Source organism: Acomys russatus, chromosome 1, assembly GCF_903995435.1.
Source record: "Acomys russatus chromosome 1, mAcoRus1.1, whole genome shotgun sequence".
Classification (NCBI taxonomy): domain Eukaryota; kingdom Metazoa; phylum Chordata; class Mammalia; order Rodentia; family Muridae; genus Acomys; species Acomys russatus.
In genome coordinates this window covers 38,464,601-38,491,003 of record NC_067137.1, presented here as the reverse complement: position 1 = coordinate 38,491,003, position 26,403 = coordinate 38,464,601, and the positions used below count along the sequence as shown (strand labels likewise).

Here is a 26,403-nt window from a genome sequence, read left to right as displayed (position 1 = left end):
TACTGAGGATTTAAAAGTCATAAATTAGTTAAGGTATACAGCACAGTAATGGACACTTGCTTCAGTTGTACAAGGCCCTGTGTTCGATCTCCAGAAAAATAAATGAATATCAAAGCCATTAGAAATGTGACTTTCCCCCATAATATCAATAATCTCTTTTAGGGACAATGAATTCATTCAGAATCAGTAAACATACCAGGATCTGGTAAATGATTACAACATACATGAAACCTTTGGTGGTCTAATTTTCCTGACAGAATATGCTATAGAATGACATTTTAATCACACATGTTTTATCTCAGACAGAGGCAGAGATGATAACTAGATGTTATACATGCACATGCTATTTAAGCCTTCCCTCATAACCTTAACTTGTGAGTCAGATTTCCCACCTTCCAAAAGTGAATGCAGAGATAGCTAGCTAGATTCCATGGGCAGAGAAGAGGGGGCTGTGCCCCAGCTCGTGGTTCTAAGACAGGAGAACTGCAGCAGCAAGGCCCCTCTACTGCAAGTGCAGCGCAAGCATGTCCACTTTCCATGTTAAGACATGGAACAGACTAGGAAGCCCCAAGTTAAACAAATAGCCAGGAAACCTGTAGTACTAGAGGCAGAGCCGTAAACAAAGGAAAAAAATTACACAAAAATTAAGTTCATTTTTTTAAAAAAAGTTCAATTATACAAACATTTATGCACCTACTTACTGTGTGTTGATGTAGGGGGAAATATCTGTGACTTGATTTTTAACTAATTTATTTCTTTTACGCATATGGATGCTTTGCCTATGTGCATATTTATGTACTACATGTGTGCCAAGTGCCCACGGAGGCCAGAAAAAGACATGAGATCATCAGGTCCCTGGGACTGGGATTACATCATCATGTGGGTACTAGAAATTGAACCTGAGTGCTCTGAAAGAGCAACCAGTGCTCTTAAGTGCTGAGCTATCTCTCTAGCCCATGTAGTTTTAGTGTGTGTGTGCACGCGCAGACATGCACACATGTGCATGGAAGCCAAAGGACAATCTCAGGTGTCATTCTCAGGAGCACCAGCCACCTCCCTTGAGACAAGGTCTCTCACTGGTCTGGAGCTCACCTAGCAGGCTAGACTGACTGGTGAGTGAATCCTATGGCCCTTCTTTCTCTGCCTTCCCAACACTGGGATTATAAGCATGTGCCACTATGTTCTGCATTTTTCAAAGTTAACTTTTATTTAGCTATTGTGTGTTCTGCCATGGTGTGTGTGATCAGAGTACAAATTTGGGGAGTTGGTTCTCTCCTTCTACTATGTGGGTTCCTGGGACTGAACTTCAGGCTTGATGGCAGGCACCTTTACCTGCTGAGCCATCTTGCCAGGCCACCTCTAGCATTTTTACATGGGTTCTGGGGATCAAACTGACTTATCTCTCCAGGGCTAATGTTCTAAACCCTGGGTGTTTCCCTCTAATCTCTGGGACAAGAATATGAATTACTACCAACACCCTAAAGGCAGAGAATCCAGGGCACGCCTACCTCTCCCCATCACCTGCACATTCCCACACAACCTCATGCACTTTCTCCCTTCGTTATACATTTAACCCTCATTTACTGTATTGTTTGTATTTTTTATTTGTATGATTAGCAGTTGATTCTAAAAATATTTTTTACTTACACGTGTATGGGTGTTTGCCTACTTTTATGTCTGTATAGCACTACATGTAGTTCTGCCAGAAGTGGACATCAGATCCTCTGAGGCAGAAGACACAAAGTTATGAGCCATCAAGTGTGTGCTAGGAATCAAACCTGGGTCCTCTGCACAAGCAGCCAGTGATCTTAACCACTTAACTACTTCTCCAGCCTCTCACATCTGATTTTTATATGTGCTCTCCAAAGTTCCTAACTCTGTAAGGGTAGAACACATGTCTACTATGTTTTTGTATTTAGTATTTTTTTTTCAAGACAGGGTTTCTCTGTGTAGTCTTGGCTGTCCTGGACTCACTTTGCAGACCAGGCTGTCCTTGAACTCACTGAGATTCGCCTGCTTCTCCCTCCTGAGTGCTGGGATTACAGGTGTGAGCCATCTCAAGTGGTTCCGTTTTTTGTTTTTGTTTTTTGTTTTTTTTTTAATGTGCACTGATATTTTGCCTGCATGTATGTCTGTGTGAAGGTGTTAAATTTTGAAATTACAGAAAGTTGTGAGCTATGTGGGTGCTGGGAATTGAACCCAGGTCCTCTAAAAGAACAGTCAGTGCTCTTAACCACTGAGTCATCTCTCCAACCCCTTGTATTTAGTATTATACATGAAATGAGGGTCAGTGCCACCCAGGTACTGAAATACTTGTTGACCTAATGAATGAATGGACAAAGTCTCAAATAATTACAAAAACCTATTAGAGACAACAAGCAAACAAGGAAATAATTATATTGGCACAATTTAACAAATGTTATTATAAGGATAGCGCATGTAAAGAGTTAAGCATAAATACTGGTTTAAAGGAAGCAGAAAGTAAATCACACAAACAAAGGCATTCTTATGATAATGGATACTAAATGATATGCAGTGGTCATATCACTCATAAGAGACTGAGGTACCATGCATGAACAGATTTTCCAAGTGGAAAGGTTTATCATTTCCACATTACATTTGTTAATCAACCATTCTAAAAAGCAACGTACAATTTGAGCTTACAGAAACTGTAGCAGTCAAGCCAGATGGGGTTCCAGAACTAAAAGGGCAAAGTATACACAGATCCCACCTCTAACCAAGAAGCCACCAGCAGTTGCTACCAGTTGGCAAAGGGAAAACCAGTGTTCTCCAGTGGAGCGTCACTGGGTCTACTGACCACACTCCAGAGCAGGCCCCATGCCCAGGAGTAGTTGTCCAACACAAAATTAACTCAATGGTATTTTTGAGGACTTTTTGTTTCACTTTGCTTTGTACGGTAAGCTACACTAGATGTTTCGGGAAAGGTTGCCATGGAGTTTTACATTCCTAAAGATAGAAAGTTACCTTGTAACCTGAATCTTAAAGCCTATTTATAGATTCTGCTACTTCCTGCTCAAGCAATCCAGCAACCACAGCTATAGAGATAAAAATTTGCTATCATGAGAACTTTATCCTTCCATTTGAAAATATGTCACTAAAAGTCTCTTTCATATCTAGTCTTACATTCTCCACCAAATCCCAAGCCTACTGCTTTCTAAAATCAAGAAGATTAAGAACCCACTAACCAAGCTGGGCACAGTGGTGCACACCTGTAATCTCAGCATTCAGGGAGGCAGAGCACGTGGATCTCTGTGACTTCAAGGCCTACCTGCTCTACAAAGTGAATCCAGGATAGCCAGGGCTACACACAGAAACCCTGTCTCAAAAAACAAAACAAACAAACAAAACCTTCATTATTGTTTGAATGTATCCCTCAAAAGTCATGTGTTGGAAACTTAATACAATGTTATTGAGTGGCAGGGACTTGAGGAGGCAACAAGGTTATGGGAGCACAACGAGGTCATGGATGGATCAATGTCATCACTGTGCAAGTGAGTTAGTTGCTGTAGTAATGACATCCAAATAAAAGGATAGTTTGGCTCCCTTCCTTTCTCTTTAATTTTCTGTTTAACATACTCTCTCACATACAGGATGACTTCTGTCATGTTGTGATGCAGCAAGAAGGCTCTCACCAAATGCTAGCCCTTTATCTTGGACTTCTTTACTTCTAAGAAGACATTACCCAGCACATGAAATTCAATTACAGATGTATACATGCTGACTATGACACCTCTCCTCTATGCTTACCATGATCTCAGGCCCAAACACACAAAACAAAACAAAACACCACACACCAGCTGAATTTCTCCTGAAGAGGTGTCCTCCCATCAACAGCCCCAGAAGGCTACAATGCAAACCTGTCTACTCAACTGCTTTTTCTTCTAATTCCCAGGATCTCATTTCTATGCTTTTATATGAATCAGACCTACGTAATCATGCCCTTAAAGCAGTCATCTTAATGACTATATTCTTCTTCCAATAATTATAGTAAAACCAAAGCATTTTGACATGCTTTCTTGAAGTTTTCTTTAGTGTGTTTATAAACACATACACAATCCATCTCTTAAAGTCTTGCTTAATTTTCTTAGTCAGAATGTCCAGGCTCAGTTCTACCATCCAGCCTCCTCTACACCAAGGAAAGAGTGACCTTGTTCTTTCCGAGAATGAAGAGAGCAACGCCCTGGACAGCCCTGGACTATTCTATTCATTAGCTTACACTTACCTAGTTTATAAATAAAACAAAAGAGGCAAAGAACACAGACATACTGACTGTGATCAATTATGTGCTAAACACATATATATATTATTTTATTTCACTGATGTAATATTTAAGAATCCTTTTCAGGAATGATAACCAAGGGTTTTGGAGACCTGAGTCAGAACTCCAGGACCTACATGGTGGAAGGAGAGAACCAACATCTACAAGTTGTCCTAGGATTCCCACATGGGCAACACAGTGTATGCATGCAGGCGCATGCACACACACACACACACACACACACACACACATTAAGTATAATAAAAATGATAAGCTAAACACACTAAGATAAAGTACCCTAAGCACTCTAAAGACAAGAAAGAGGGAGAAAGTCTAACAACTTTCTGAAACTCTAGATGATTCTTAGTCTTGTTGAACACAGGGTCTCACTCATGCCAGGGAAGCATTCTACCAACCTGCTATACTTCCCAGTTCTACAGCTTAAAAATTAATAATAATAATGATGATGATAATTTTTGTTTGCTTTTGGGGGCTATTACTATGTAGCCAAACTAGTCTGAAACTCATTATGTAAACCAATTTGTCCTTAAACTTACAAAGATCTGCCTGCCTCTGACTCCTGAGTGTTGAGATTAATGGTGTACACCAACATACCCTGACATAATGAAATGTTTCTTTTTTATTTAATGTTTTTGTTGTTTTGTTTTGTTTTCTTATGTGGGAAGGTTTCAAGGATAGAGGGTGGGTATGGAGGGACAAGGAGATTAATAGAATTGGGGTACATGATATGAAATTCACAAAGAATCAATAAAAAAATTTTTTAAATCAAAATTAGAAGTATCAATTTTAGTGCTGTGGATACAACTCAGCAGTAGTGCTTTCCCTAGTATGTGTGAGGGTATGGGCTAAATCTCTAGCATTGAAAAAAGAAAGAAGGGGCTGGAGAGATGGTTCAGAGGTTAAGAGCACTGGTGGCTCTTACAGAGGACCCAGTTCTAATTCCTAACACCCACCTGGCGGCTCTCAACCATCTATTAACTCCAGTCCCAGGGATCCAGTGCCTTCTTCTGACCTCCACATGCACTAAGCATGCACATAGTGCACATACATATATACATGCAGGTAAAACACCCAAACACATAAAGTAAATATTTTAAGATTTTTTTAAAAAGGTAAACACATACTTTGACAGTTAAAAAATTTATTATTCTCTACAATGCCATATCAAATAGTTTTCAGCGATCACACTACATCTGATGAAATAAGAGCAATGTTTTTGTTCTTACCATTTAACAGAAATAACTAAAGTTACTAATTAGTTATTTTTACTAATTAGTTACTTAACAGTAACATAATTTATATAATACTCTCTGAATCGTGCAGCATCTAAAATCCCAAGGTGTGTGAAAAGAACAACTCAGGAAGATTTGAGGCTTCAGTGAAAAAAAATATTTAATTCTAATTCTGTCTGATTGGTGTAACTGAAAAAAGAGGGGGCTCCAGACACTCTATAGATCTTCCAGAGGCACTCTGATTTTCAAGAACCAAATGTCCTGAATACATACTATCTCATCAGGGGGAAAGTCAATAAGCCTAAATTCAATATTCCAACAATTTATGCAAGCTAAAAAGTACTTTCAAAAGATAGACTGAACTATTTTCAACAGGGAATCACATCATGAATACATGCACTAAGCCAAGAGAGCTTCCTGCTTCTCCCCCTCATTCATAGCACAGCACCTTGAACAGGGAGCAGCCAGCACACACAGAACTGAGCCTCAGCCTCACCTCATTTCTCTCATCCACATCTTTGCACTTCTCAAGAAGAGCTTTCAGAGCAGGAATATTTTCTTCTTCCACATAATTTATCACACTCTGTGATATCAGAACAGACATTTTCAGAGAAATCTATAGCCAACTTTATTTCACCTGTAAAAACAAGTCAGAAAAACATACATTTCCGGTTAGAAATAAACTAAGTTGTTATTAAATATACTTCAGTGTTACCCTTAAATGTGTTCAGATGCATCTCCAATGAGAAATATAAACAAATCCCCACACTCCAACTGTCAAAATACTGACAAGATGTCCTTTCCCAGACTCACAGCACGTATCAAACTTTCACCCAAAAGCCAAGCCAGATGCACCACAAACTTCATTCACCATCGCCCCAAGTGCAAGGGAGGTGCTATTCCACTGTGCATATCACTGACCCCACCTCAGATCAGGGCAGCTTCAGCCCCATCCTTCCAGGGCCCAGGACTTAGAATTACGTATGACTTATCCCTCCTTCTCACATGATGCTGAATCCAATATATGACCTAATCTAAGATAGCAAGCCCTTCCAGCTCTATCTACAAAATGTAATTCGTATTTATTGCTCACTGCTTCCATCACTACCAACCCAGTATAAGCCATCCTGACTTATCTGATAGCTTCCTAACTAGTTTCCCTGCTCGCACTCAGCCTCCCTGATCCTCTCTGTCTATAACGCATTCACAGAGGGCTTCTAATGCGCTAGCAGAGACTAAAGGAGTTATGGGACTGGACTAGAAGGGGTACTAGTCCAAGAGTACAAAGTTTTGTTGGAACAGGGCAAAAGGTTCTGTAGTCTATCAATAGCATATCATGTTTTTCAAGTAGCCAAGTGAGTTAATTTTAAATGTTCCCATCACAAACAAATTATAAGGATGTGAGGTAATGAGCAAATTAATTAGCCTGAGTTGATCACTCCATAATGTATGCAGTATTTGTCAAGCAAAAATAGAAAGAATCCTTAGGTACGCATGTATCAGAATCATTGGGAGGACTTAAAGCACAAATCCTTGGGCCCTCCTCTCAGAGCCTCTGACTCAGTATGTCTGGGTGGAGTCCTGATCTACATCTTTGACTAGCATGCAGGTGACTGATGCTGTCACTGAAATGTACAGTTACTAAGTTGGATGAAATCCTTTCACTCACAGCCCTCCAATGGCTTCTCAAAAGGCCTATGGATGACCTCATAGATGTAAAGGACTCCTCCCTCAGTCCTTTCACTCCATGACCATGCACCATCCACCCAGGCATCTACAGCTACCCTCAGCTTGTCTGCTAAATTTCTCCTCATCAGACATGCCCATAGTTGGTCCCTCATTCTTGCAGGTCATACTCTGAGGAATTTCAGCCAACCATGGAATGTATGAAAACATTATCCTCAGTTGCCCAACAGTAACTCTGCACTCCCACCCCTTGACCACTTCCTTGCTCTCCACTGGTCTCCACCACTAGAAAAACATTTTTGCTTGGAGCTCATCATCAAAACTAGTATGTAAATCGGGATAAATAGAAATTTGGAGGGTGTATGGAGGAAGTGGAAGGGGACCGGTGGAGTGGGTGTGATCAAGACACACTGTCAAAGAATAAATAAGTATGTTTTAAATTGTTTAAAGTAGACTGTATTCTACTCAAGGGATATCTAAATGTAAAACGTTCAGCCCTTCCTTTGTCCACTTTACAGATTCTAACTCAAAGCTAACCTAATGTAACACCTAAAGCACAAAACACAAGAAAGCACACTGACTGTCTCCGTAACCCCTGAGTAAGCAAAGTGCTTTGACATAAAACTAAAGCCACACTACATAAAAAAGGAGAAATCTGATAAAGGTTCATCAAACAAAACAAAAAACAAAAATCAAAACAACAAGAAAACAACTTTACCTCTGTTAAGAGAATTAAATTGCTCCAACCTACTCTGAAGCAGATAACTTGTTTCTTTGGTTGGTTGTTTTGTTGCTTTGGTTTAGCTTTTGTTTGTTTGTATCTGTTTCTGAGACAGGCTCTTAATACATATTTTAGGCTGGCCTCAAAACTGGATCCTCCTGTCTCTAAGTCTCAAGGATGTGATTACAGACATGTGCTTGCAGCCTGGCTGAGTGAGTCCCACGGGCTCACAGATGCACTGGGCTGCAGGGACCACTGCCCCTCAGTCACGCTAGACTTGGAAGATTGTACTAGAACTCTGTGAGCTAATGGACTTAATGGAGTTGATGCTGTGAGGAGCTGGGGTCCATGTTTTATATGCAGAAAGTTAAGTTTCCTGGAGACTACTGAGCAGAAATTATTATTACACTATATAAGACCATGCAAATATAACCTTTTGGAACAAGAACCACTCAGACCAGACAGGAGTACATCAGGATGGCTAGGGTATAAGACAAAAGATGACACTGCAGAGGGATGGAAGAGAATTGGAGAGTGGATGGATAGTCTCTACTTTGATTGTGCTAGTGTTACATAATCACATGGGCCTGTCAAAATGCAAAACCATGCCCCAAAAGCTTACATTTTATAACATGTAAATTAATTATATCAACATGCCTTACTTAAAAAACAGTTAGCTAATCGAATAATTTCACACCTAGGAAGCAATTCTAAAACCAGGAGAAACATGAACAAAGATTTTAATATCCTCTAACTTTATTAACAAGAACAAAAATCAGAGGAGGAAGAGTACTTATTGCTCACAATCGCTTATAACTCTAGTTGCAGTGGAGCCTGCCTCCCAGAGCACCTGCATGCAAATAGTATACACAAACTCAGGCAAACGCTCAAGCATACACATTTTAAACCTAGGGATATACAACTGTGACAAATTCATACAGGGGATCGATAGACTGTCATCAAATGTTTCCAATAAACTGTATTGACTGAAAAATGCTTATGCTATATGAAGGGGGGGGTCAGAACTACATAAGCAGCATCTCAACTATTTAAAGTATATACACTGTTCAGTGCTAGAATAAACAGTGCTGGGAACACTCTTGCATGGTCCTCCTGACTCCAACCTCAAATCCCTCACTTAAACCTCTCTTTCTCCTCCTCCTCCCTAGATTCATCTCCCACCATTCTCTATTTCACTTTATTCAGGCCATCTTGTGCCTCCATACAAATGTTCCTGATCAGAGAACCCCCACCACCCCCACAGCCACTAAATAGAAAACTGTCCTCACCCTCACTACTAGCACCGTTCCATAACTCAGCTTTCTTCAGGATAGAACTTAGTATGACTCAACATACCATTTACTTATTTAGCCTGCTCTTCCTACCCCAACAAGGAGTTCAAAGGGCTCTGTGCACTGCTCAGTTTCTAGTGGTTGGAAGGATGCCTGGCATACAGTAGAACCAGCCCAGTGTCGGTAGAATCTGAGTTTGCCCATGTTCATCAACCTGGACCACCAGCATTTATACTCTCAGTAAGCCAAAACACATCCTGCATACAAGTGACAGCTGTACCTTCAAAGTCCACACTACATCTCTCTTAAAGCTTAAAGGCTGTCTCCACTCTGCTATGTCTCCAGAACCTACTACAGGCCAACATGCAAGCAGACTCTCATGAGAGAATGGTCAAGTTGAATAACTACACGGGTACATAAAGGATGCCTTGTCTTTCGGGTCTTGGCTCCAAGATGACCAAAAAAAGGAGAAACACCGGCCGTGCTAAAAAGGGCCGCGGCCATGTGCAGCCAATTTGCTGCACCAACTGCACCCGGTGCGTGCCCAAGGACAAGGCCATTAAGAAGTTCGTCATCCGGAACATTGTAGAGGCCGCTGCTATCAGGGACATCTCCGAAGCCAGCATCTTTGACGCTTATGTGCTGCCCAAGCTCTACGTCAAGCTGCATTACTGCGTGAGCTGTGCCATTCACAGCAAGGTGGTCAGGAACCGATCCCGTGAGGCCCGGAAGGACCGAACACCCCCACCTCGCTTTAGACCCGCTGGTGCTGCACCAGGTCCTCCACCAAAGCCCATGTAAAGACAGGACAGAAGAAAAAAATACTTTGGACAAATAAAATGGGAGTTACACTTAAAAAAAAAAAAGGGGGATGCCTTTTCTGGGGGTCTTTGTCCAGACAGGCACCCTGCCACCCTCACCAGCATGTTTTCTACCACAGCTACAGGCAGGGCTATGCCAACACTCCATACATGTGACACCTAAAAGATAAGCTAGGCCAGTCCAGAATTGGAATTAAACTGTGCAGGTGGCTATGGATGGTGTATAAAATCTGCCATCAGAGAATAAGCATGAACAGAGAAAGCCTCTTCCTGAGTAAGGGCTGAGTGTGGTCCCTGAGACACAAGTCATGAAGCTACCTGATATCCTGGTCTCTTCTGGCCCTTGGAGAGGTTACGGTTTCTGCTTTCACCTTAAACATTCAGGAGTTCAATAAATAAATAAACCTAACATTTCTTGGCAAAAGCTGAAAGAGGGGATGACACGATCATGAACGATTATAGAAAAATACTTTACCAGTGTATCCATATACAACCCAGACTAGGAAAAAACAAAACAAAACAACAACAAAACAAAGAATCAGAACTGTAGGCATGAATTAGGGACCAAACACAGCAGATAGCCTACAGGAAAGGAATCGGGCAATAAAAATGAAAAAGAAGGGTTCTGCTCAAATTATTGCACTAACCAAGGACAACACAAGTAGTAAACATCAAACCCCTGCTCTGATCTACCCAATGGACAGGACATTGTCCACAGTTCTGTGGAGAGCAGGAACTGAGTCTGACATGAACTCTGGTGCCCCATATTTGACCACCTCCCCTTGGTGTGGAGGCCTGATGGCACTCAAAGAAAAAATAAGCAGGCTACCAAGATGAGACTTGATAGTCTATGACCATAAAGTGGGGGAGGAGGTTCCCCCTTGGTCATAGACCTTAGGGGAGGGGAATAGGGTGAAAGTAGGAGGGGGGGAGGAACGGAAGGATACAAGTGATGGGATAACAATTGAGTTGTAATCTGAATAAATTAATTAAATTTAAAAATGAAAAAGAAATGGGAGACATTAAGTTCAGCAAAATAAAATCCCCAATATTTGAATTTCTAGATGAACAAAATATCCAGAGATATCCTAGATGGAAAAAAATAATAATAAACCATGTGACTGGAAAGAAAAATAGATGACAATGTTAGTGTTGCCATGAACACCATTGAAAGAACACTTGTGCTTTCTATTTGAAGGAGAAGAAGAAGAAAGGGGAGAGGGAAGGGAAAGAAGATGAGAAAGTAGAAAAGCATGGATAGAGCATGGATCGGGCCCTTTCCCACCACCCAGCCTGGGTACCGACTGGGGCTGTAGGGTGCTCTGATGTGGTGGCACACAGCATATACCTTTAAGCCCTGCACCTGGGAGGCAGAGGCAAGCTGATCTCTGTTAGTTCCCAGCAGGCCAGGCTATATATTAAGACCTATCCAAAAAATAAAATAAAATAAAAAAGAAGGAGGAGGAAGAGAAGGAAAGAAAGGAAGGCGGGGAAAAAGAAAACAGAAATTCTGGAAATGAGATCCCACTGGGAAGTTTGGAAACCATTCTCAGAGTGCTTAACGGATTCTCAAACTGGTGTGCATATCAATTACCTGTAAAGCATGGCGAATACGGTACACTTTCTCCTTACCCAGAGAATCCCATTTGGCAGACCCGTGGTGGAGCTCAGAAACAGATTTTTAACAAGGATCCCCAAACGAGCCTGATAAAGCCGACGGCCTTTGTAAAGCATGAGAACAAAGAACACACCTTGCCACAGCACTTTTCAGTCTTGGCTCTGCACCAGACAACAAAGGGCCCTTTAAAAAAAATGTATCTTTTCCTTTTAATGTGGATGCCTTGTTTCCCATGGTGTCAAAATAGGAACAGGGACTAACCTATTGGAATTACCTCCAAGAGGTTTTTCTCAGCCACACCCCACACCAAAGAAATGAGAAGCTCTGAAAAGCAAAAAAAAAAAAAAAAAACCAAAAAACCACTGCATTTTTAGCAAGTACTCCTAGGGAGCAAAGGGCTCCACACAAACAGTTATTAATAAGAAAATGTTCTAAACGGGCTTAAACCTTTCCATACGTGAAGACAGCCTGAGGCGGGGGGTGGGGGGGTGGGGGGGGGAGAGACTGGAGGAGGCGGGGAGATACTTATTCCTACACTGCTGGCTGACAAAGCAAACATGGACGCGTTCTAACCAGGGGCTCCCTCAGTACTTTGTAAGGCCTTTTAAAGCCTGACAAGACAGTAGGGTACCACGTTCCGCGACGAAAGCACAGAAGAAAACATCTCTCCCCGGAAAGCAAACAAACCGAGGTAAGCCTCAGCAGCACCTGCTTGAGAGGACTCACAGGTGATGGGTGTGACAGCACCAAACTGCCTGGGCCTGGGGTCCCCCTCCGCCCTGCGCCAGTGTCCACCCCGGAACGCAGCACGGGAGCTCTGGCGTTCCGCCCTCGGACCGCACGGACCTCGCCCTCTAAAGCCCAGACGCCTCGCACCGGCCCCCTCCCCCTCCTCGGTGCCCTTCACAGACTCGCCGGCTCTCTTCCGACCCTCCGCCGCCCTCCTTCGCCCAACCACGCCGCCTCCACACTAACCGTGTCGCGGCCCGGCCGAGGACAGCACCCTCAGCTCGGCAGAACCGGCTCGCTGCGCCACAGACCTTGTCAGAGGACACCACGCCAACGCCAGGAGCGCGCAGCTATCAAAATAGCGCGGTTCCCGTACCACGCCCGGCGGCCATTTTCCTGAGACTCAGGAACTGACAGGTCACGTGGTCGTGATGTGGGCGGGGCTTCTGGTGGTCACGCCCCTGGAGGGCGTTGTATGGGGAGTGGCAGGTGCTGAATGGGCCTGGGTGGGCTTCCCAGCTGCATGGTGGAAAGGTTGCCTTTTGTTAGCTTTGAATTCATATGTTTTGTTTTTAAAGACTCTCAGGTTGCCCAGGCAGGCCTTAAACTCACTACGCAACCAATAATGACTTGACACTCCTGATCCTCCTGCCTTTGCTTCCCAAACAAACTGTGCCACCACACCCAGCTAAATTAGTATTTTTCACCGGTGCCCCAGGCAATATTTTTCCCTGTCATTCACTCTTGTGAACGTTAATTTATAACCCATACCTGGCATTATAAGCAACCACTCGGAGAAATAAACTACAATTACAACTTTGGAATCATTGCCCACTCTTACAAAGGAAGGCAATTCAGTGCCTACTTCTGGGGCCCAGGAGCCAGAAGTCTGCCTTCTGGTGCCCATGGCTTACACTCTCCGTCATCCCAAGAGTTCACTGCCTCCGCTCACCTCTGCACTTCCTCCTTCCAGCTCTTCGAAGACTCACCATCTCCCCGAGGACCCCTCCTGACTGTGCTCGTCCCACCTCTGCAGAAGGTGTCTCTGGAAGGTCACCAAAGGCATGAACTGATGATCCCTGACCACCTCGGCTGGACACCATTAGCAACCCATCCGGACAACATTACCTTCCTTGAGCCTTGTGACACCAGTTTCCTAATCTTCCCACCCATGGTGCCCCTTCCCAGGTTCTACCTACCTTAATTACTTCAGAGTTCCAGAGTTCTACCCACAATCAGCCTCATCCCCTCCCCAACCAATGCGGCTGATTTTACAGCTACTATCAGGGGACCTGGCTCCCTCCTGGTCCACCGGGAAGTTGGAAATTAACTCACAAATCCCCCCATACTGTCACGACCAACCCATCACCTAACTGTACCTATGTTCATCGCTCAGACCTATTTAAAAGCTTTCAAAGCTCTACGTGGTGGGACTGCCTGCTCTCCCAACTCCTCTCCTTAACCTCCTTCTCACCCCTCAGGGCACTAAGCATTTCTCAGTTAAACTCTTGAGTAGCACCCCTTTTCCGTGGAGCCCGTTCCCCACAGCACTTGTAAGTGCCAGGATGCAGGGTGGGCTAAGTGAGGAGAGGCAGGGAAAGCTGAGAACATATTCCAGCAGTCTCAGAAACAGCCCAGCCCTGGGGCAGCCAGGGCTGAACCAGAGTTGGGATAAGACTCACAACCATTTTTTTTTTTTTTTTCCAGACATGGTTTCTCTGTGTAGTCTTGGCTGTCCTGGACTTGCTTTGTACACCAGGCTGGCCTCGAATTCACAGTGATCTACCTGCCTCTGCCTCCCTGAGTGTTGGGATTACAGGCATGCCCCACCATGCCAGGCTAATAAAATGATTTTTTAAAATATTTTTTATGATTTAAAGATGATTAGATAAAGCCGGGCGTAGTGGCACACTCCTTTAATCCCAGCACTTGGGAGGCAGAGGCAGACAGATCTCTGTGAGTTTGAGGCCAACCTAGTCTACAAAGTGAGTCTAGGACAGCCAAGTCTACACAGAGAAACCTTATCTTAAAAAAAAACAAAAACAAAAACAACAACAAAAGACTAGATAACATTGGATAAAAGTGATTTTTAAAAGAGTGGTCAAGAGGCAGTATTTGCAGGGCAGTCCCGGGCAAAGCAGGATTAATCTACAAGCTCCCTTCCCTCCTGCCTCAGAGCAAGGTTACTCTGACTCAGAAAATCGATCCATTTTGATAACAAGTATTTGCCAGCCCCTGTCACATGCTTCCAGTTCCTTCCACAATATAGACCCTCACATCCAGCCTAGCAACGGAAGGAACTACTGCAGAACTAAGCAAGATTTTCTTCATCAGTTTTGCCTCACAGACATGCCTCTCCCCGCGTTCTGTGGTCTTTCTCTGGTTCATGTACCCTGCCTAGATTTTTCCGAGAAACACACCCTAAGGGGTTTGCTCTGCACTCACTCAACACCCCAAGACATTGAATCAGACTTCAGGAATCTGGCTTACCTCCTGGTCATGTGTTTTTATGTAGAAGGAAAAATAGGCATTATCTTTCCACTCCTCACCACTCTCTCCATCAAAGCTATCATTTGCGCACCCTTGGGTCTTTTTTTTCCACAGCATCAGCATACTTCATCACTCCAGGCTTTCTTTGCGGCTTCAATTTCATTGTCTCGCATAATTCCCACAGAAATCGCAGCATGTTTTGCATATCATGTTGCTCTGAAATTGTTCTTTCTTGGCTGGCATGATAGCTCATACTAGAAATTCCACTACTTAGGTGAGACTGAGGCAGGAGGACTGCTGTCGGTTCAAGGCCAGCCTCGGCTACTGTGTTCTTCTTCTATGATAATAAAGGAAACATGTGCAGCTGGAGGGACGGCTCAGTGCACTGGCTGCTCTTGCAGAGGACCTGAGTTTGCTTCCTAGCAGCCACAGGGGCCGGCTAATGGCTGCCTACAAATTCCAGTTCCAGAGTATTTGACTCCTCCCCTCTTGTGGTACCTACATCCACTCCCCCAACGCCAGTAGAGTTAAAAAAAAAAAAAAAAAAGTAAAGTATTTTTAAAAGTAAGATAAATATGTATCCGTTACAAAGGATTTGGCATTAAAAAAAAAATTGAAGTGTCAACTTCCCTTTGATTGTCACTGAATTCTCCGGCTTCTTCATCAGAGACGCGAAGCACAAACAACTCGTACTCTAAACGGTGGTGGTGATGATTGTGACCATTAACTGCCAACAGGGCCTAGAGTCACCAAGATACAAATCCCTGAGGCTGTCTATGAGGAAGCGTCTAGACTGTGTGCTGACTGAGTTGGCAAACCTCACCCTAGACATGGGTGGCACAATTCCGGGGCTGGAGTCCTACGCTGAGTGGCCTGAACACCCACAGGCATTCCTCCACCCACCGCCACCCCACCCCCACCCTGGCTTCCTGGATGCTGGCGGATAAGGCTCTGTGCGCCAAGCCCCCAGCTTCCCTGCCACACTAACCTATGCCCTCTGCCAGTGAGCAGATTTAGGTCCTTCCTGCCTTATATGTGGCCTTTGTAGGTTTTTGCTCACAGCAATAAGAAAAGTAGGTAAGAGAGGAGTGGTCTGAGGATGGTTCCTTAATAAGTGATGGATGGCTGTTCTGGATCAAAGCCCTCGCCTAGCTGACTGATTCTATCTGACCTTTCTCTCAGAATTGCCTCATACTAGCTTTGACAATATGTTCTAATCTTCTGGCTCCTTCTTATTCTCTGGTTCATTCTGTCTTCACCTGTGTCTAGCTGCTTCTGTCATTCAACCTCTCTCTGTAAAAATTCTTCCTGTAAAACTGGCTCCTCTTCCTCTCTCCCTCTCCCCCTCTCTCCCTCTCAACCCCCCCCCCCCCTGCATTGCTCCTTAAGTAGCTTCCCTTTCCTCTCTGTTCTCATGAGAGTTGGGTGTATCCTATTCTGTCAACTCTTTCTGATTCGCCACTTTTTCTGCCACTCAATTAGACATCACTTTCAAACATGGGTACTTCCTTTTACAAACTATCTTTACCTGCACTGTTTGGGATTAAAGGCGTGTACCACCACCCCTGGACCTAAGCTTTTCTTTACCTCAAACTTTCTATTCCAGCCGGATCACACAGACCTAGAAGGTCTTTGGTTGTGATCTCTTGCCAGAGCAGCCATGTTCTGGATCAAAATTCCTCTACAGCAGCCCATGGGTTAGTGCTGCCCACATCAGAGTGGACCTTCCTCACAGACACGGCTGGAGGTGTGCTCTTAGGTAGTGTTAAGTCCAGGCAGGCTGACAAAACCAGACTAACGATCAATCACAGGTAGGTGTGCAGGCCTTCTGTGTAATACTCTTCTTATACAGTGAGGCTAGCATGCAGAGCAGTGGTGGGACACCAGCCTAGCATGCACAAGCCCTGCATAATGCCCTGCAGTCCATCCCTAACCCTGGACAAAACCGCATATCTCCTGTAGGGGACGGGCTACATGGCCAATGGTCAGCCATCTTGTCAGAACCTAGGTTCCTATTTCTCCAGAAGTCTACCATTCACCAGAAACTAGCTGACCTTGTCGTAGGTCAGCAGTTAGACACCTGTTATGGTTTATTGTGGGGGCTGGTCACTCTAGACCCCTGAGCTACTCCTTTTCCGGTGAGACTACTGATAAGATCAGATTAAAGGCCAGCTGCCTGCGAGCAGCAGTTCTGGGAGCTTTTTCCTGACTAACTAGATCCTTCATGACTTTCCTGGAATTTCTCTCCTGCAATTATAGCAGCTGTAAAGGTAGATACCTACCTGCTGTAGCATTCCAGAGTTAGGTATCCATAGCAACCCTTGCTTACACAAATACCCATGCCTCTGTGCCTATATAAACTCTGTGAAAATTTTCAATAAACGGGGTTTGATCAAAATCCAGACTTGCCTCCTTCTTCGTGTCTTGTGTTCTGTCCCTATACAGGAAAATTCTCCTCCTGAGCGTTAGTCGAACCCCAGCGGGCCGGGGCAATCTCCTGCATTAAAGCAGGAACATCTGTTCAAACTGAGCAGCCAGCACAAGGCTATGTTCTGTACCTACAAGCTTGAACTTATTTAGAACAAGAGCTGAACAATTTCCCCACTATTCCTGTTTCTAACTGGGGGAAAGGCTAGTGTTAAATAGGTCAGCATATTGCTGGAAGAATAAACCTCAGCCCCTGCTGTTCCTGTTCTACCACGGCTAACACACTGTAGAATCCTTGACCTAGCTTTTCTTTCTTTCTCCAGCTGGGCACTTATCCCAGCATCCAAGCCCAGCGAAGAGCCACGGCCTCTTGGAAGTACCCATACTCCCCCAGGGCTACATCCTTCCCTCACTGCACAGGCAATTGTGCTGGAGTGGGGTGGGGATGGGGGTGAGAAGCCTTTAAGGTCGCACTCACAATGCTATACATCACAGCTCATCCAAGGGCATCAATCATTCTCCTGTACCTAGCACTTGAGCAGCAATTCTGTATACAGACAACTTTTACTCCTAACCCAACTGAAGCATGGCCCTTAAAGATGCCGCCATATGTACTTTGGAAGGTAACTAAAAGGGTCAGGGCGGGTGGGGGGAGAGGTATTACTCTCAGCTGTTCCACATATGAAGCAGAATGACTAACTAGATTTCTTTGTATGGTCAACCCAGCACCTCAAATTAACAATAAAAGTTAGTATAACAGGGCTGGAGAGATGGCTCAGCAATTAAAACCAAGAAGATCTGGGTTTCATTCCCAGCACCCACATGGTGCCTCGCTCCTATCTGGAACTATAGATGCATAGAAGTGAATGCCACTTTCTAGCCTCTCTGGCACCAGACATGCAAGTGGTGCAGACATACATGCAGGCAAAATACCATATATATATTTTTTTTCTTTTCTTTTGAGACAGGGCTTCTCTGTGTAGCCTTGGCTGTCCTAGACTTGCTTTGTAGATCAAACTGACCTTGAACTCAGAGATCTGCCTGCCTCTGCCTCTGAGTGTTGGGATTACAAGTGTGCACCACCACACCCAGCTATATAAGATTTGTTTGTTTTGTTTTTCGAGACAGGGTTTCTCTGTGCACCCCAAAATGTTTGTAATCTTTCCTAAAACCTTGTTCCTGTTTGACCAATAAAAAGCCAACACACCTGGGCAGGGCAAATGTGATAGGCATGGCTAAGGAAGGCTCAAGGGCTTTTGGGAGAGAGACCGGAAGAGATGGGAGAGACTGGCGGAGAGAGCAGGAAGGAGGAAGGAGCACATGGCCGGCGTGGATGGAGACTTGGCCCAGATGATGGTAACTAGTAAATATTTGGGATTGTGGATGGGAGGTAGAAATTATTAGAAGTAGAGGGCATGGGACGGAGGCAGGGTATGGGATACCTGCCCCAATATGGGAAGTAGTTTAGGGGATTAATATCCTCCCTGCCCCAGGTTAACTAAGGCTATTTTAAAATATAACAGGTGTCTGTTTTTTATTGATTGGTAGCAGGTTAGAAAATACCGCCATACTATAGGGCTAATAATAAATACTAGGCCCTACTTATAAATTAAACACAACAGGTCTTCACAGTGGAATCAAGACCTCAAGAATACGCTGAAAGCCCTATAGGTCACTGTGATAGGGAAACTGCATAGTTAGTGAGATGTCAGCACAGCTCAGAAGCAAAAATCAAACCAGAACATGAGCAGTGTGTTAGTGTTTGTTTTTAAATTGTATGTTGCAGCTTCTCTCTTAACCTGGCTAGTACCAAATAATTGAGACTGGACAATTACATTTGTTTAATAAGCTTTAAAGTACAAAAACTGAGCAGTATTAATCCTTTGGGGGGCGGTTTGAGATAGGGTTTTATAGTAATTTTGACTGTCCTGGACTCGCTTTGTAGATCAGGCTGGCCTTGAACTCACAGCAATCCACCTGCCTCTGCCTCCCAAGTGCTGGGATTAAAGGCGTGCGCCACCACCGCCCAGCTATTAATCCATTCTTAACCTTCTAAGCTAGTCTGACTTCCTCCCAGCTAGAGATTCTTGCATTTATGTCTTTCTCTGCTCCAGGTGCTCTTTCCTCATGTATCCTGGACCTCTGCCCATAGCTAAAACTCCTACTTCCCCTCCCTCTCCCTCTCCTTTCTCCTCCCCCTCCCCCCTTCTTCTCCCCTGGATGGCAGGAAGTCCAGCCCTAGCCTCTCCCCTGCTCAGCAATTGGCTGTTAAGCTGCTTTACTGACAGATCAGGGAACAACTGGGGAACAAAGTTTAGACAGGAGATCATAAGAACAAGGAGAAGGCGGTGGGGCACAGAAATCAGCATTTAAATCTTGACACAGCGCACAATAACATTCTGCCTACAGTGCTGGGAAAGAGCCAGCGACAGGGCTATGAAGTCAGTGCTTCCTTCCGAGCTAGGAAAGCTGATGCCATCTTTACCGTTAAGTCTCATGTAGTCTACAGGTCCATGTACCAACACAGTGGTTTTAGCTAACTCCCCAAGTACACGTGGCTGTGTTCTTAACATTTAGGGGCTAGTGAGATGGCTCAGTGAGGGAAAGGTGCTTGCTGTGCAAGCCTTGTGACCTGAGATGGATGGCCATAACCTACATAAAGGAAGAAAAAGAAAACAGATGCTATTCGGTCCTCAGGCCATATAAGCACCATGGCGCATGAGCTCCTCCCTCATAATAAAAACTAGAGTGAAATAATGTCTAAGTAATTGACAAATCAATGGTAAAAAGAGAACATTGGCTCCCAGGGGCAGGCACAGGGCCCATCTACCCATAGATCAGATTTAACCACTGAAATAAGCAAACACATACATGAGTTCTTTTAAACTACTGTTTAATCGGTTTTAAACACACACAAATAAGAAGGAAAAAAATCATGTAAGTTAAAAACACCTTTAAAAGCCAGCAATAAGCTACCGTGCAGCTCTGAGGACACGGAATAGGGAATGAGGTTATGAATCTTCACGTCCCAGCTCAGCTGACACAGTGACGGCTTCAATTCACTGTACAATGAGAACTGATTTGTGGATCCATCGAAAAATAACATTTCTTTAAAAAAATATGATGGAATTAAAAAAAAAAAAAGCACAGAGAAACACATGATGTTCTTCACCTGGGAAGGCCAAGGGAACCAGTGCAAGTGCTGGCTGCGGGAGCTGAGGCCCCTCTCCAGCCAGGCCGCCAGCGTTCGGCTCAGAGGGAAGGCAGGTATGAAGCCAGAAACTTTCATCTTAACATGGCAGAACTTTCACATCGCAGGGATCTGCGTCCCTTTCATTCCTATTGCCGCATGTGACACCCCTTCTGGTACAGAGGCGCCTTCTGGAACATAAAGGTGACAGAGGACAGACAAGATTGTATTTGCATTCAACACAGGCATCCTTTCAGTGTGGGGCTTAAGCCAGCAGTAAATGGAGTTCATCGATGTGGGGGTATACAGAACCAGTGACATTGGGAATGGGGATAGAGAAATACTTTAAAGGTCTGACGAATACTCTCTACACGTGTCCTTCCCCCACGGAAGGACAGAGAAAATTATTATCAAATCAATCTCTCAAAGAAGTTAACCCAACATACGGCCTGTGCTGGGAGCAGTGACTTAAGAGGTTGCCGTAGGCGACAGGCTACTCTTCGATTCCAGACGCAATCCCTAGCGATGGCTCAGTTGTTCGTTTACTTCCCTCGCTCTGTAGCTTTTGGCTTTATATTCTATCCCATTGCTGGTTACAGTAGCGGAATGTAAGGAAACACTGCTGGAGGTGGCTATGTGTCACTGGATCAGTTTCAGACGGTGGTTGTATAGGATCTTTGAAGTGTTCTTTATAGAACAGATAGGCTGTCCCTTGCTTTATAAAAATGGCATAAGAGTTACCACCAGTCTTAAAGGCAAGACAATTTAGCTGGCATATAAATGTGTTATTAGGTTCTGTTTGACGAAATTTTCCCAATCAATAACCTATGGAGCTTCTTATGAGTTCATCACTGGAGTTTGCATTGTGTTAAAAACCTATTAAAATAAATTATTATCTGAAAACATACAAAACATTATTAAGCAGCCTACTAATTAAAATGTAATTGGCTGCATCCTCTGTACAACAAGAGCCTTAAAAAGCAGCTTAGTCATTGATTATAAGAGCATTCCTACAAAATATCAATGTGGAAAATGTCCTCTTAAATTTTCTTCCATAAGGAGGATCACTATAAATAGATTTGACTACACGGTGTTACAGAAAAATCACGGTAGAGAGCTGCTACATTCTAATCCGCCAGACTGGAAAATCCAGAGTGGATTTGTTTAAACCACAAATCTCCTACTTCTTCAGCATTCAGAAGCCTCTCTGATACAAACTCACTTTTCCAAGGGCAGTGGGAAGCAGACAGTTAGCATCAGGGGCAAGTGTAGAAACGGTCAGCCATTCCTCAGATGCCGCTGCTGGAGTGTAACTGGTATCTACGGTTCTCGGGGAAGGTTAAGGCTACAGTCACAGTGTAAGCTAGAATTCCGCACCTAGGTTAGGCTGGATGTGTTCAATTTCAGCCAGAGTAGACTATTAATGTCTGAATAAAACCTTTCAAAATATAGGTTTATAACTATGCATTTGAGCCAATCCTCAGTGGACACAGCAGAAGCAATTATTCTAAACAAGTCTACTCTCTCAAGGGTGTTTGTGCCAGCTATAGTGTAGAACTCTGAGAGTCAGTGAGCAGATACTTAGGAACAGCTGGTAAGGAAACAGAACGTACAGTGGTCCAGATTTGTTCATGAATACACACGCTGAACATTGATGAGGTATGGGTTTTCAGTAGGAAACACATTTGTCCTATTTAATCTACTCTTCTAAAGTAAAACCTTCATGATGATTTTGATGGCAATTTGTTTTATGAAAATTAAGATAAAGAATGATTAAATTGTCTGAATGAAATAACTGCTATAGAGTTACATGGTGGTCAATCCTGTCCAGTAAAATCAACCCTTTATGGGGAGTATTTAGTGGCACAAATCCTCTCCAGTTTTACCCAGCAGAAACAGAAACAAGAGAGAGCAAAGGGGAAATGGCATGTTGCTACCCATTCTCAGTTGATGATTAAAAGGAGTTCCTCCTGTTGCTAGGCAACCATTTCATCAACTGTCAGCACCGGTAATAGAAAGCAGCTGACAATGACCAGTTCCCTTGTGAGCCTGTCCTTGCCTTTGCCCTTCCCCCTTACAGGACTGGGTGAGGTGACTGCCCTGGCAAGAGCCAGAAGGACCAGTCAGGCCAGTGAGTTCTTACAGGAAGTCACCATAACTTTCTAGAAACCTCCACTGTAACGGTTTTCCTCAAAGGTGGCATATGTGGAGATGCTCTGTTTGGGTTTCATCCACAGCAAGTCCCATCATGCTAAGACACAGTGACTGGGCACCTCTGAGACACAGAGAACCTTCTCTCCATCTCTAGGTACCCTAGAAGATGAGAAAGCTTCCCCGGTCACTCTGAGCTCCAACTAAAATGTGTTAAAAAAAAAAAACAAAAACAAAACAAAACAGTGAGCTGAGACACATCAAATTAACAATTATTGTTTCATGAAAATGAGATTGAGGGAAGAATATTTTGTTCTATTTTCCCTGAGTAGTAGTATATAATCGAACAGAAGTATATGGTGTAGATTGACCATCTCCAGAGTGACTTCAGGACACTCAGGAAATGGAAAAACTATATAATTGCACCCTGAAACCTGTTCTGCCAGTTAAAAGCAGTAAGCGTGTAGTATTGCGACCTCCTGCACAGTTGACAGTAGTGCAAACATTAGTTTTGAATCCTTCTAAGCAGAAGCAAAATAATCTTTACAGAGGCCAAACTAGATGGTCATTTCATAGAACATATTTTTTTGAGAAAATTGAGAATTTGATTCATTTTATTTTAGATTGCATTCCTGATTATGTCTTGAAATTAGAAGACAGTCATCCAAAAATGATCTCATGAATAAAACTAGTAGCTGTAGAAAACTGAAAAAAGGAAGTCAAGTTGAATATGCTGTGTATGTGCTAGGAGCGGGAACGGTGATCGGCTGCCTTGCTCTTTGGATGACAGTACTATGACTATAAACTCATGGAGAGGAAACAGACAAGAATGACTCAAGTGTAAAGGCCTAGAAATAAAATGTGTTCAGGTAACAGAAATAAATGGGGTGGGGGGTGCATTTGTAAGTGGCTGGCTAGGCCGAGCAAGACTTCAGCAGTTTCTTCTGGCTTTCACTTATGAAATGTCCAGGGCTGTCTTTCTTGATCGCTTTCTTTACTAGTGACTGGATTCTCTTACCAAGTTCATGAAATCTCAGAAACGTTTAGGGACAGGTGCTCTCTGCAAACACTCTTTTCTTTCTTCTTGAACTCTACAGCTAGATTGATTTCAACACATGGGAAAAGTAAGAAAAGGTATTTACTGGCCATTTACCCCAGAGAAGGGCAGAGGGGAGGACCCGCCTCAGAAAAGCAAACATGCCATGCTTGGCTCTGAAGCCTTAGAACACAACACTGGCATCTGAACCTTCCTTCTTCCACTGAAGTCTTACAGTTTACACCACCATCACTGCTTCCTCCTTAACTTTACTTACAAATGTATTAGGGACAAAACAAAAACAAACAAACAAACAAACAAACAAACAAAAAACCCCAATTCATTGTAGACTGACAATCTGCATTTCATTTGAAAATTTAAGGCAAAGCCAAAACAAATTTCACACAAAAAAAGATTGGTCAAATAACAGTGAGGCCCAAAGGCCTTTGTCTCTCACAAGGCAGAACCTAGTGTCCAAGGCTCACCCCCAAGGCCTCAGCCCACCCCTCACTTATAGCTGCTGCAGCCTAAACCACACTGCTGTGGGATTAAAGGCATAGCCAGGCCAGTCACTCAAGGCAAGAGTGGCCCCTAAGAGGAAAACACATACCCGTCTCGAGGCACACTCTAACATCCATTCTAACGAGTTCAACGGAAGAATTTTAATGCATGAAGTTAAAGAGTATAGAAACTAATTTATTAATTTTTTTAAAAAAAATGTCATTTAGACTCATCAACTAAGTTTTCTTTCTCCTAAATCTTTCCCAAATATCAACAAAAATGACAGGGACAAGAAACTGATGAACGGTACAATAACCTTAATTAGTAAAGATTTCTTTCAAAATCTTCAAATCATCTACCACTGTTACTCTTATAACCCCTTCTAATTCTATGTAATTTATGCTCAAGAAATTTCTTCAGAACCTCCCCAGTACTATCAACTTTTGTGTTCCACACAGTCACATTAATCTTGGACGTGGAAGGGAAAGCCCTCTGACTCTGGCTCCAGGCCACACATACTTTACACTGGCCTGCTTACCTCATCTTCCCTCTTATTATTTTTTTCTTAAGAAAATAAGCCTAAAATATCACATTGCCAACCTTTAATTATGTTTAAGAAAGTCCTCCTGGAAGGGCCCCCCCGCCTGACTGACACCAGGTAATTAAGCTCCCAGCAAAATAAGCTACCTATAATTTAGTCCTAACTGTTTACACCATGTGCACAGCCCTCTGAGATACCTTAAGAGGCCCTTCAAATACTGAGATGTTTATTGCATTTTAAAAGTACCCACAATCTTAAATAGCCAGTTTTAAGCTCCTCCTCAGTCCCCCTCTACAGCACACCATATCAAATATTGAAACTGTCTCCTCACGATATTACACTTGAAAATACCATCCAGGAACAACATTTTAGGAAACAGAAGGTTTAAGGCAAGACATTCATTTGGAAAAAGTTAACCTTTCAATCATCCAGATTGACATGATTATTTTTTCCACTTCTTCAGTGCCTTGGGATACACAGTGTACATTCAGCAACTGGGCACACATATGACCATGTGGGCATATGCCGAGGCCATGTTGAAATATGGAAAGATTTTGTGTAAGGCGTGACCCACAGGAACATGGCATGGGAGGGGTTATTTCATTCCATTTCCAATCTGGTGTACAGGAAATCCCCTATCTGAGACTGTCCCATTTCCACCTAGTTAGTCTCTTTTCCTTAAAGAAGAGGCTCTGGAAAGGCATGAAGACTGGTTTCTGTTCACAGACAGGAAACAGCCAAAACGTGCTCTCCCAGTCACTGTGTTAGTGACGAGTGTCTAGAGTCAATGTCTTGGTTCTGATTGCAAACATTATTTGTCGTGGAAAAACTGTTCTGTCCCAGAGAATTTTCTCTTTCGTCAAACTTTTTGGCCCGTGAGAGCTGAACATTTTCCTGTGTGCTTGCTCTTTTCTGAGATTTCTTCGCTGGCAGCAACAGCAACACTAAGATACTGCAGATGTGAAGGCAGTAGTACCAGGAGCTAGAAGAAAAGGGAAGATGCTTTATCAACCACACCCTTGCCAAAACCCAGGGCCCTGAAGACGGGGTTATTCACGACATTATTCTTCCATTTTCTCTACAGTGTAGGTTGGGGTGTGGGTAACTGCAGCACCCTCCCCCCAAAAAAACCCAGCTCACCATATAGGCCTACATACATCCCATTGTTTTATAAGGGTGAGGCTACACAGGACACAAACAGAGGCAACTATCTGAACTTAGCAACAAAATTACATGTGGGGTCGCCGGAGAGCACCAGCCATGAAGAACAGAGCGGAGTCACTGCTCTGCCTCCTCTGAAAGCCACAGTCACTCAGTTACCAAGACTGAAACAAGAACAGCAGGCAATTGGCACTGTTCAGTGGTCACTTCCACAAATACAGGGCATACCTAACATCTCCAGAAAATCAGTTCCTAAACGGACTCTGAGACTGATGGGGCCTAAACTGCTTCCAAAGTTGAAAGTTCAAGTGACTGAAGATAAACAAAAAACAAAAACTGGGTAGACAACACAGTCAACAGCACACCCCATTTTAAAGTGAATAACTTTGTTATGATGGACACTTTAACCAATCATTTGTTCTTCTTGTATGAATATCGAGCTTGACGCTAATGTCTGAGTCTAATTCTTTGACCACACATCTTCGTGCTAAGTCTCCAAACCCCACA

General features: G+C 43.5%; 3 protein-coding genes across 9 annotated transcripts in view; 1 reads left to right on the top strand and 2 right to left on the bottom strand.

The window, feature by feature from the left end:
- Kidins220 (kinase D interacting substrate 220) overlaps positions 1 to 12,732 on the bottom strand; it is a 94,079-nt gene extending 81,347 nt beyond the window's left edge. For all 6 annotated transcript variants that reach the window (XM_051144052.1, XM_051144060.1, XM_051144034.1 and 3 more), the window contains exons 1-2: positions 12,646 to 12,732; positions 6,029 to 6,169 (exon numbers count right to left, since the gene is read on the bottom strand). In XM_051144052.1, the coding sequence (XP_051000009.1) occupies positions 6,029 to 6,136 (108 nt within the window). In that variant the 5' untranslated portion in view covers positions 6,137 to 6,169; positions 12,646 to 12,732. The remainder of the gene's footprint in view (positions 1 to 6,028; positions 6,170 to 12,645) is intronic.
- Positions 9,669 to 10,086, top strand: LOC127187868 (40S ribosomal protein S26-like). The gene has a single exon (XM_051144085.1). The coding sequence runs from the start codon at positions 9,685 to 9,687 to the stop codon at positions 10,030 to 10,032; it is 348 nt and encodes a 115-aa protein (XP_051000042.1). The 5' UTR covers positions 9,669 to 9,684; the 3' UTR covers positions 10,033 to 10,086.
- An 11,591-nt stretch (positions 12,733 to 24,323) lies between the features above and the next one.
- Positions 24,324 to 26,403, bottom strand: part of Mboat2 (membrane bound O-acyltransferase domain containing 2) — a 125,806-nt gene continuing 123,726 nt past the window's right edge. For both annotated transcript variants that reach the window (XM_051144107.1, XM_051144098.1), the window contains one exon: positions 24,324 to 25,717. In XM_051144107.1, the coding sequence (XP_051000064.1) occupies positions 25,492 to 25,717 (226 nt within the window). In that variant the 3' untranslated portion in view covers positions 24,324 to 25,491. The remainder of the gene's footprint in view (positions 25,718 to 26,403) is intronic.